The sequence below is a fragment of the Pholis gunnellus genome (assembly GCF_910591455.1).
Source record: "Pholis gunnellus genome assembly, chromosome: 4".
NCBI lineage: Eukaryota > Metazoa > Chordata > Actinopteri > Perciformes > Pholidae > Pholis > Pholis gunnellus.
In genome coordinates, this window is record NC_136530.1 from 13406085 (window position 1) to 13418062 (window position 11978).

At 42.2% G+C, this 11978-nt stretch overlaps 2 protein-coding genes across 2 annotated transcripts in view; both read right to left on the reverse strand.

Moving 5' to 3' along the window:
- kdm4b (lysine (K)-specific demethylase 4B) overlaps positions 1-225 on the reverse strand; it is a 45838-nt gene extending 45613 nt beyond the window's left edge. The window contains exon 1 of the mRNA XM_079158043.1: positions 106-225. Coding sequence (XP_079014169.1) covers positions 106-197 — 92 coding nt within the window. The 5' untranslated portion in view covers positions 198-225. The remainder of the gene's footprint in view (positions 1-105) is intronic.
- Positions 226-751: 526 nt separating this feature from the next.
- On the reverse strand, positions 752-11450 carry uhrf1 (ubiquitin-like with PHD and ring finger domains 1). The gene is made up of 17 exons (XM_079158616.1): positions 11352-11450; positions 9279-9441; positions 8877-9143; positions 7834-7985; positions 6857-7072; positions 6402-6517; positions 6017-6203; positions 5690-5813; positions 5442-5549; positions 5207-5311; positions 4940-5046; positions 4661-4823; positions 4338-4475; positions 3956-4058; positions 3605-3750; positions 3001-3099; positions 752-2627 (listed from the first exon to the last, which is right to left on the reverse strand). Exons 2-17 carry the CDS (start codon positions 9429-9431, stop codon positions 2481-2483), a joined length of 2331 nt encoding a protein of 776 aa, XP_079014742.1. The 5' UTR covers positions 9432-9441; positions 11352-11450; the 3' UTR covers positions 752-2480.
- Between the last annotated feature and the right edge of the window lie 528 nt (positions 11451-11978).

Genomic DNA, 11978 nt, shown 5'->3' on the forward strand with positions numbered 1-11978 from the left:
TTTAGAAAAAACAAAACAACGCGACGACAGCCACCACACAACACAATTACACGAGAATACGCTCTTTGTGATTGTAAAAAATGAATCCCGTTTGGGAAATATTACCTCCTGCAGCAAAGTTGTGTCCCGTACTTGTTTAGATCAATCGATTTGGTTTCGTTTTGCAAACATTCCCTGGATGGATTTTCCTCTAGCATTAGCTAGCACAGGCTACTCGGAGTCCCGCCCACCTCAGAAACTACGCCTCGAGATTGGTTGAATCACCCGGATGATGGAATGCCTCTTCACAAACCCAACTATATGATTGGTCTATTTGGTTAATAGACACAGAAATCAACCAATGAAAATAGACGCTCGTTATTACACATCCTCTGTGCGCATAACCGACGTGCACGCCTCGGGTCGTTCTTGGCCGTTACCGAAACGCAACGCTCCACTGACTGATAATAATAATAGCCTCGGGGCAATTAACCATATTAAACAAATATTATGATGCCTGAGGTTTTGAAGTGTTTGTCTAAAACAGTGTTCATCGTGCTCTATTGCTCAAAGATCCATATCCAGTTTCTCTAAATCTTGGTGTTTGAGTGACTTTCTACCTTTACAAAAGTATAAAACGTTATATAATTAAAATGTATCATTGTAGAACACTGGTCTTTGTATCCTTGTCAGAGCTTTAAAAACAACAGACTAACAGCCCATTCAAAGTCATGAATAACACCCCCCCAAAAAACAACATTTGGTCATTTAAACTTTTTTTATTGAACACTGAAAATGTATTGACAATTTTTTGCACTATAAGTGTGCAAGCAATTTTAAAACTACATATCAAAACTAAAAAAAATGGACTACAAATTATACAATTTCAGAAAATATACATTTCCCAGTCTATCCAAATATTTGTCTCTTCATCAAAACTCAAAGTGCTGGCATGTAGACAGACATGGTCTCTCTCACACACTGCTGTTGAAATTCAACACCAAATACTCAAATGACAGAGGCAACGGCAAAAGTAGTCAATAACAAATTCAGATAATTTAGTTGATTCAATATTCAATTTCAGGAGCAGTGTGTGGAATTTCCTTAACATTTCATCTCGATGCAAGCGTTTGCTGTTATTCAATAAGGTCAGGAACTACAAGTGACCACAAGAGACAAATATTTGACTGAATAGCCCCCCCCCCCCCACAGATGGCAGTAATGGATTATAAAAGATGAAACAGTACAAATTTCAATTTTAGAAAAAAGTACATAAAGTTTCTAGACTCAGGTTTGAGTGGCTAAGGATCTAAATAGATGGGAGTCCTACATTACACTCTTTTGTTTCTTTGGACTTTAACAAAAGGTATAAACGTTTAAAAAAAACGGGGACAATTTAAATCTTCACACAGTATGTTTAGCTTTCAAGGTTGTATCAAATTCATAGTCCCTTTCAATACAACTCTCCCAAACTTCATGTACAGGTATAACGTTACTGTATGAAAATATTTAAGGAACTAATACACTAGTTAGAAAATCCAACCACGTTTGATGACACTGTTCCCCGACAAGACACTTCCTCTCAGACTGCTTAAGAGCAGAAAAACAAAAGTAGTAACGTGTTCACTTCCTGCTTGTATGTCAGGTGTAATCTAAACAGTATGGCGCAGCTTTGTTCACTTGCCACGTTGGTGCAATTTCAATCATGTGATCACGACAAACGGAAAAAACGTCACATTTGATCTGGAAGTCTGTCAAGATTATGTTGATAGTTTCTCTATTTAACCCTAAAGAGATTATAAAAGTCAAGTAGAGAAGAGTAAATAGCTACAGGAGATGCAGAATAACCTTTTCACACAGTGTGCACTACCCTCACTGGAGTTCAGCGCACATGTCGCAAAAACCTGTCGTGTCGCTGTGCAAGCCATTGGAAGTATAATGGGTTTCAGAGCGCAGGTGCTGCATTCTGTGCGAGAGGCCCACAGGAGAGGCTTCCAGGTAAGATGTGAACGTAAACCAATTAAAACCCCCGACTACACAATACGATTTCTTTTTTTTAAATGTACCAGAATAACGACCAACCTCAACCAAACCAACGGCAGAACAAATAAGATCCAGATTCTAACAAAAACAAGTTGAGCGAACGGCTAAACCAACAGACTCAACATTCTCTTGAGGAGTGCTAAACATGGAGGGATTTGATTAAAACATTTTACAATATGGATAACATTAGTTAATGGAACAAAATAAAAACGCTGGGTCCCGGTGTAAGGTATTAACGGAGTAATGGCACAGGTACAAAAGGAATTTTCAAATCATTCTAACTACACATCATGGCAGATCCAAAAAGGTGAAAACGGTAGCATTGAAGTCCACAAAAATTGTAGTTTTATAGTCATAAAAATATATTAAGAGAAACTGATTCTTTATTGCCTCTACTGAAAATTCCCCTTACAGTTTACGTCGCGGTTCCTCCCGGGCTGAGTGGGCAGAACCAATGATCATCGCCCACTGCTGTACCCTGGGAAAAACTGATTTAGAATATCTTGCAGGGATTTGTTGACGGTCATGGCGTAGTTTTTGCCCAGGTCGTGCCTGCATGCCGGGCAGGTGCACACATCTGCTCTGAAGGACCGCTGGAGGCATTCCTGTGGTTAAAAGAAACAACAGCTTTCACTTTAAAGGCACAACATTACATTTGAACACATAACATTCAAATGTACCATTACCTAACTCATGTACACAGTTTTACTGAATAGAGCTTGAAGACATAATGAAAGTCAATGCAACCTCCGTTAACGTTTGCCGTTAGCTTCCTCCCCCCTAGTGTAAAGTATTCTTTAAAAGGTGGTACGTTTTGCCGATATGTCCACAGCAGTACATTGCTTTGCTCAAGTGCAATAACTCCCGTTTGCGTCTCCAAGTCGGGGGTGTGCATACCGCAATCTGCAGGTAATCCACTGACTATGGGCAGGTACCTCATACAACACCAAATCAAAAGACCCAAACAACGTTTCTTACCCTGCAAACGTTGTGTTGGCACTCTGTGGTAACGGGCTGATAGACCACTTCCTGGCAGCAAATGCAGAGGAAAACTTCTTCAACTTTGTTCAAGAATTTCTGCAGAAAGAAAACAGTGAACATGTGAAACAGCTTCACGGATTGGCTCTCTGACCCACAGGAGGTTTAAAAGCAGTTCTCGGCTGTTTTTTGTTGCTTTTAAACAAAATCCAACAAACAAACCAGATTCTTCATTCGTACTAGCCATCGTCAGTTCAGCAATGAATCCACTCTTGTCAACATAACTTGGTATGCACTCTTCATTTTCAAGGTATAACGTGTTGATATATATATTTTTCTTGATTGAAATCACACCTATGTGATGTATTACGTTTTTGCTTGTGTTAAACATGTTATGCAACTCTACAGCACACAATCACCACATATTATTTCCTCAATGTCACAGGCCCGTTCAACATGAGCCAGGTAATGCATGCCGGTTAGATTCAGCTCCGCCATGCATATGGTTGGCATTAAAATAGTTTCCCAAAAAAAAAAAAAAAAAAAAAAAAACAGCATTTAGAAATCCTGCTGGTGACTTCACCAAATACACAGCCGTACTCACCGGTCCAAGACACAGTGACTCCATGGCTTCATCCCACACCTTCTTGTTTGGCTTGTCATTCCTGATGAGGGACTTCTGCTCCTGGGTAAGCTTGTACACTTCTACCTTACTTTTCTTAGGAGTTTTGCCTGATGGGGATTTTGACTCTGTTCAGGAAGAAAGAAAACATTTTAAAACCACATTGGAGTATAAAAGGTGGCCTACTATAACCAACAGGAGAAACATTATTGCCATCTGCAAATGAAAACTATAAATCACTTCTACTGACGATGGGACGGTCTTCCAATGCACGGCTCTGGGGTGATTTGCAATGGCAGATCATATAGAAGTAAAAAAGAATACAGAGCTTACCGCTGCCCTGAGATTTTCTCTTCCTCTTCGCGTTACTGGGTGTCGCCGCCTCTTCCTCCACTTCATTTTTGTTCTCTTTCTCTTTCTGATATCCAGCAGGGTACTAGAACAAGAGTCAGTCCATTTAATTAAAGTTATGCTACTGCAAGAAATCCGTTAACATGGATTTCAGACATTTTTTATACTTCAATTATGTGGAGTTGAGGATCTGCTTGTCAAAGAAGGCCATTGATATTTATTGCACATATCGTGCTTTCTGATGAGAGGTTCATTTTACTGGGAATCTGGGATGCTGAACACATCAACACCATACGTATGTTTACATCTGGTACTATGTACATGTATACATCTGGTACTATGTAGTCTGAATGATCGTCTCTACCTGCATGGTGAGGCCGAGCTTTTTGATGCGGTCCTTGCCATCTCTGGTCCATGGAGCCGGCTCATCGTCATCACGCCTCAGCAGATACCGCCAGACCAAGAAGCCAGACTTGCCCTTGGCTGGCCAGTACTTCACCACCTGAAGGAAGTCAATGACGCAAAGTAATACTCAATAAAAAAATACATACTCAAAGTCACACGATTACCAAAACATGTGGAGTTTAACTAACCAATTCCACACCCCTTGAAAGATAGTTTGCATAACTGTTGTGCATATGAGCCGGTTTGATGACCTCTAGAAATATGTCCACTGTTCCCTCATACCTTATATATCCCATCATATCGGTTTCCTTCCTCAGGGGAGTATTTACTGTGCTTGCGGCCTTTGCAGCTGCGCACAACTCGGACTGGTTTTCCTTGCTTCCAGCTCTTGGACTCCGCTCCATTTTTGTCGTTGACGGGGACGTTGCAGTTGAGAGCCACCGCCCTGATGAGAGCCAGAATAAACCATTAAGATATGCAGAATTAAACGAAGCAAGATTTTGAGAATTCATAAAACCTGTTAATTTAAAAAACAGGAAGTTAAAAGATGTTATGTCCTACCGGTTCATGTGGGTAAGTGTCTGATCACACGATTGCTCGGCAGTCCTCTTGTTTCCAGAAAGATCTCGTCCCCCAGAGCCAGTGTAAGTGAACTCATTACCATCATCCTGCAATGTGAGACGCATCACATATTACAAACTACAAAGGCTTCGCAGCAGATTTTACGTTCATAGAAAAGATATGGATTTTATATCACACCGACTCTTCGGATAACATTACTTAAGCCCCTTTATTTGGCAGATTTTAATGAAGAAAAAAGAAGCATACCACGTCATCCTCATATCCTCCAGCCAGCACCAGAGAGTAGGCGCCATCATTGCTCCTGCCGTGAATCCCAGCTACGTGAGGCCTGTGGACGCCAGACTCACTGACCTAGAAAAGCAAAAGAACGGAAACATTATTGGCTGCCACTGGAAGAAGTGATCACAAAACCTGGGTATTGTTAGTACTCTACGTATGTTGCAAAACAGCATTAATTCAACTCTCCAGTTGAGTGACCGACCTGCACTCTGAACTTCCACGGGGAGCCGACGGGGACACCGGGGATCGGTCCATAATGGTTGGACGGGACGATCGTGCACTGCTTGGTTCGACCAACACAGGCCATTCCCTGGAAGGGGAGGAATACATAGTTGAAGTATTTGAAAAGTATCGTAGGTGGTTGCCTACGGGTACACAGAGCATGTAAGCTGTAAATCTAAACTATATCACACTGATCAAATTGTCTGGCAGCAGTGTGTCAGCACTCACCTTGCCCCAGTCCCTCTGGCTCGAGGAGCTGGCAGAAGCCATCTTGGACTTCTTCTTGCTTTCCTTCAGCTTCTCTCCAGCCAACACCACCTCACTGGCGTCAGTGCGGCAACCTGGGCAATACCTGAGATAGTATGATATGTAGAGTAAATGTCTAGCACAACCCATCAATAACACAAGTGATGACCAGGAGAATGACAGGCGACAATTGCCACAAGATGACTCTTTAAATCATCAACATATGACTGGTAATCTCCTGATGTTAAATGTCAGGATATCTGTATGTATGAATGTGAACTGTGGCGTTTTGCATTGGATCCTACTGACCAGTCCTCGTCTTCTGGGATGGTGGTGAGCGGAGGGTTCAGGCAGTAAATGTGGAAGGCCATGTCGCATTCATCACACAGCAGCTGTTTGTCAGGGTCCTGCTTGATGCCGCAGATATGGCAGTTACACCACTGGCAGTTTTTCTTGGGATCATCCTTACAGTGCTTGCACTCTGGTCCATTTGATCCTGGAGAATACGGATATTTCATTAATTATGTATTCTATATCATTATACTGCATTTTCAATAAGGAGGGGCAAGTTTCATATGTACCAATGAACATTAACCGTTAAAACCCTGGTGATTCACAAGTCAGTCCTCACTAAGTCAATAGCTACTAACGCACATCTTGATAATTTACTTTTTTTCCCCCATCTTAAACCTACTTTTTAATGGACTCTCGGATCCAGCTGGGGCGTCACCCAGAGAACCAGGCTCCTCGATTTTATAGATTTCAGTCAGGAACATGATCCGGCAATCATTAAGAGAGTCACCAGCATCACTGCAGACAAAGTTTAGAAGACCAACAACATTAAACTTAGCAACAATAGGAAACTACACAGACAGAAACACAGCTATAGGCAATACACACATAAAAAGTAAAGCTTCTTTTTATACTATCATGAAAACAGCCAAGTGTACCTCTTTCATTTAAGTGTAAATGAGATCCAAATCAACATGCAATGGTTTGTACCCCATACTTTTAACAGAGCATAGTACCCTAACATGCAATCTGCATTGATACCATGGCAGGAAATCTCTCTCTCTCTCACACACACACACACACACACACACGCACACGCACTCGCACACGCACACGCACACGCACCACAGTCCTTACCCGAGGATAATCTTGGCGTAGATCTCTCGCACGGTGCGTGTCTCCCTCTTCCTCTGGATCTCGGCGTCGTACCAGTAGCCCCGCTCCTTGGGGTCGTCTGGGTTGTAGTTGACCATAAGGACCATTCCCGGCTCCAGCTGGTGCCACTGGTACACCGTACGGGACCGCGGGCGAACATCGTTAGCCAGCAACTGAATGACGCCGTTCTCTGGGTAGCTGAGATAGTAAAGCGTGATACCATGTGAGTTTGTGGTTCAGAGGCAAGCCACACACACACACACCATCACAGGTGCTTCCTACACAGTGCTGCATGGGAGTGCAGCCCAATGAACACAAATATGTTTTGAATGGTGAGGATCAACTGCTGGTGCACTCAGAGGAATGTTCCTCAAACACCAACAGACTCACACAAGCACCTTTCAGGGAGGGCAAAGGCCATAGATGCCACAAAAAAAACAACTCTTGAATGTTGTATTTTAATTTCAAGTCAATTTTAGTCCCACAATTAAGATTTCAAAAGGCAATGCCACTGCCTTCCTTAGTACGTTTTCAAGTCTTTGAACCTGAAATTGTGTCATTCTGTAAGGATGCGTCGTAAGCGTTGTATGTGAAGCTGCAGCAGGAAGTGGTTGTTTTACAGAAGTAGTAGAAAAACAGAACCTTATATTTCAACTCCAATGAAAGTGCACAAGTCATGCTGCCTAAACGGTGTTAGTAGGCTTAAATTAGTACGGTGCCTTCTTATCTACAATGCCTCCAACTAGCATCGTCTTTCTTCACATATTTACACATTATTAGACCGGAGAGAATACAGTTTCATTGTGAAGTGGCCCATCTGATACAAGAGAGGGAATTATGGCCCTCTAACACTAGCTCTAAGCAGCTTATAATACAATTAAAACTATTAATGCCAAAAAGATTGTATCAATAAAATCATGACATCCCTAACCATGAGTAACAGAAAAAAGGATTCTTACTCTTCATATTTAACATGGTACAGGATCTCCTCCGCTGACTGCGCCTCAGTGGCCTCCTCTTTGGGAGTCTTTGTTGTCTTCGTAACATTCACGATCTGGGCCTCAAACCAAGCCCCCATGTTCAAGTCCCTTGCATCCACCAGCTCATTGATCTTAAAAAGACAAAGAAAAGAAAGATCTTCAGAGACATTGTACTAATTGCTTTCACCGTATTTAGTAACAACCCCAAAAAAAACCTCATTAAGTGTTCTGTGAATGTTCCTAGATTTTTCAGTTTGTTATTGCAAAATGGCCCGCCTGAAGTTCTCGCGTCTTGTCACGCCGTTAACCTTACATATACTGCAGAATGGAAAATTACACATTTTCTACAATGTCTATAAGACTTTGGGGGAAGAAAAGGAGACCGGCTCAAACACATTCCAGCAACTACACCCCCACTTTATGCAAATCACCTACATTTGTATATTCATGCAAAGTGTTCCGTAGTTACGTGTTCTCCGACAACCTCGGAAATCAAAAGTGTTCATAGCTGTTCTTAAAGAGATACACACGCTAGAGTCTTTGTCAATGTTATTGTGAGCTTCTGCACCCAAGTGTTGCAGAGCACGAGCTGTACCCAGCATGCCGTTCAGAAGTGGAATAGTTCATATTGTTGCAGTTTAGGAAATGAGCTTTTTCTTCCAGTAAAAGTGGCAAAAGGGTCAACATTTGTTTCTTATTTTTTAAAACCAGCCACCATTTTGTAATTGTTCTTATGTGTGACTAACTTTTGTTGAACTTTTGGTTTTGCACTACTCACACACACTTAGACAATAGACTGTCAAAGGCTAGTAGACAACATTATTCCATCAGACGCAAACATTTTTACAGACCCAATGAAAACTTAGCATCAACCATTAGCATGGTTGATGCTAATTTCCAACCCTGCTGTAGCATGTGACGCAGAGAAGCATTTGATTCCCCCTCTTCCCCACAAAGCAAAAGTAACCTGAAAACATATAAAAACACCCAATTTAATCCCAACTACCAGCCTTAAAACAAACCTTGTAAAATCCGAACCCCGGATCGACGAGCTCTGCGGTGTTCGTCTGGGCAGAGGTGCCAGCGGTCTGACCTTCGACCTCACCGTGAGTTGAGCTCTTGTCAGACTCGCTCTGGGTTGAGCCGCAGCCAGAATCGGAGTCGGAAAGCTCGGCTTCTTTGTCTTTGCTTTTGACGACATCCACAGCAGACATTTTCTGCCTAACAAGCAGCTGCACTATGTCGTTCAGACCCACGTTGTAGTCGAATATGGTATGGCCGTCCTCCATCTGAACCAAAACAAAAGTAAGACATGGTTACAGTTACGTTCTTAAAATGCTCATATATTTAAGAACTGGGACACAAATGCCACGAACAGCATCGAGGACACATCTCTGAACTAGTTTTTAACCATGCTGCCTCACCTGCTTGCCACGGTAGAACAGCCTCTGCCTCTCGGGCTCCACCTTGAAGAGCTCTGTGATTTTGAGACGCAGGTCGTCCACCTTGGTGAGTTTCGACAGGGAATCCACCCGGTGGGTTTCCTTCCCATCCATTGTGCGCACCTGAATCCACATCGCAGCTGCCCTGTGTCAACAGCCAAAGCATGACCCATTAAGCAATCAGTCTTGTGTAATGGATCATTTGGTCACCTCCAGCAGGTACCATACGTAAGCTAGCCAGTATTGTTGAACTCCATCAACAGCCTGAGCAGCGACAAGATTCGTCGGCTATTCATTTGGGTGTAATTGCATTTGTGTCCAAATGCATCCACTGCAAAAACATTTCAAAACAACAGTAAAACATGCATTAAAAAGCATTGAGCTTGATAAATAACTATGGCCATGTCTGATAACATATGGGTTTGTCATTAATCCAAAGTTTTTTGGTTTTGACATTTTTTGCCGGAAACAAACGTTTGTTTTCAATTTTAAAACAATTTCGCAACAAAATAAAGCGTAGATTTGGCCTGCAAATTGCTCATTTTAACAGGATTATTATTAATACCCTAAATTATTATGGTTTGCCTTTAGCAAAGATTCATGATTATTTGTGTGCAATAACTGATCAGCCTCAGATAATATCTGTATTCAGACAACGCTACGTGTGACTTGCTTGATAGCCAATCATCACTTTGATGTTTTAAAATGTTGAACTTTTGGGATTCCCATGTAAATTCAGCCGGTCCTTAATGCCTATGCTCCGTTGCATTTACTCATTATTTTCTGTGTGTTGTGTACATTGTTTTCTCGTGACACATGTATTTATTTCCTTGTAATGAACGATACAGATTCACCGATTGTGAGCCTGCAACTGTGACTGCCAAGCCACATTTTATAAATTAATATTGTCCAGCTCTTTTTCACCTTCCAATCCACACAAAGGCATTTTTACACCCTAGATTAAGTATTTTTGTAGACACTGTCAAAACCGGAGGTTCCTGCCAATTACGTCATCAAAAAGGTTAGGTGTTGTTTTTAAATGGTCTAAATCAAATTTTAGTTAAAGAATTAACTAAATATGAATATGTCAGCCCTTGACCCGTGTATTGTGGAAGTGTTGCACTGGGCTGTCACTTCAACAGAGGATCAGAAAGGGAGGGAACAAGCCGATTTAAATACAGTGCGGGAAACGGAGCTGCAGGCCACTCCCAGTTCTTTTAAAAGAGAGCACATCCGGAGGGGAGGGAGCGCTAGCAAACAATGTGCCCTCGCTCTCTGACAATAAAACACACCGAAATACTACCCTGTACGCACTTTGAAATCGATTGTTGTAACGCTGAAACCCTGCTTTGCCCACAGAGACCGTGCTTTGTTGTTCGCGAGGGGTGAAGCTGCGAGCTCGACGGCTGCTCGTCTTGTTACTTCTGCGCTCTCAGCTGAGGTGTTGTTCGCTCCGCTTGCCCCAAATAAACCCCAACACCAATGAGTACGAGTAATAACACCGAAAACAAACTACTTCCTCCCAACCAAGGGGTTTTATTTCACCGACACCATTCAATAAAAAAAAAAAAACACGAGGCGGAAAATACAAAAAAAAAGAGGAAAATAAGCGAAGTATTTGAGGTTAGCGTGTTTGTTTTGTTTCGTGTGACGCGGTGAGGTGGCAGAGCTAATGTTAAAACCATGTGTTACACAATATGTGGCTACACTACAGATCAACAACATAAGATAACAGCTCGTCAAGTTCATCAGCCCCCATCAAAGCTTAACGTCACAGCAACCCACGTTACAACGTATTGTTACAGAGCGTTCTGGTAACGTTACGTTAGCGATACGAAATCACTACATTCAACATCACGAAGACTGTCCCCGTGACTACATATTATGATTAATTTAGATTTCTACATGGTGCAGTAACGTGAACCCAAAACAGAAACGAGGCAGGACTTTGTCAAGTTAGCTAACCATAGTGAGCTAGCAACTGATAAAAAAAATATATATATCAATGAGCAACACTTTTAAAGTTACTAAAACATGAGAGAAAAGCTGCCGTACCTGTTTGTTCGTCCAAGTGAAAACACGAAACTGCCGTTTACGGAGTACCACGCAGGTTTTCCGTAAATAACTTCTTAGTAGGGTTTGCACGAGCAACTCTACGGCTTGTTGGAGATTGATCAATGAGTTATTCTTCAAGACTTTCATAACCCCGCCTGCTCTAAAAACACGGCTTCGCCATTGGACGAAAGCCTCTTGGCAAATTGAGTTCATTGGGTAACAGAGCTGTCAGTTTGAAATGTGACTGGAGCTTAGCTTCAGCGCGCGAAACGACATTCTCGTGGGTGCAGCTCGCCTCCGGACACTTATCGCGAGATTATGAAGGACCCCAAGAAGCCAGTAACCCGGAGAGACAGATGGTAGTTCTTGTAAACAACCTCGTTGGTAGAGCCGTTTACCATGTCTCGTGTGTGACTGCTTCGCTATTTGGTTACACAATGAGTTTACTTCTTCAAAAGAATCGTCACAATATTGTAAACGTGTATGTGGAGTCCCCCCTGATTGGCTTAATGATGTAACATTTCCTCCCCTTCAGTGTGGCGGGAGCTGAAAGTGAATGAGGCCAACTTAGTTCAAACTGGTGCATTGGAAATAAGCAGGTGTATGTGTAAGAGGAAGATCTGTATT

Coding starts and splice junctions, on each gene's coding strand:
- uhrf1 (XM_079158616.1), bottom strand. CDS start 9,431: ATGTGGATTCAGGTGCGCACAATGGATGGGAAGGAAACCCACCGGGTG. Junction 5,312..5,441: donor CGTGGAAGTTCAGAGTGCAG/GTCGGTCACTCA, acceptor TTGCTTTTCTAG/GTCAGTGAGTCTGGCGTCCA. Junction 4,476..4,660: donor GATATGATGGGATATATAAG/GTATGAGGGAAC, acceptor GACTTCCTTCAG/GTGGTGAAGTACTGGCCAGC.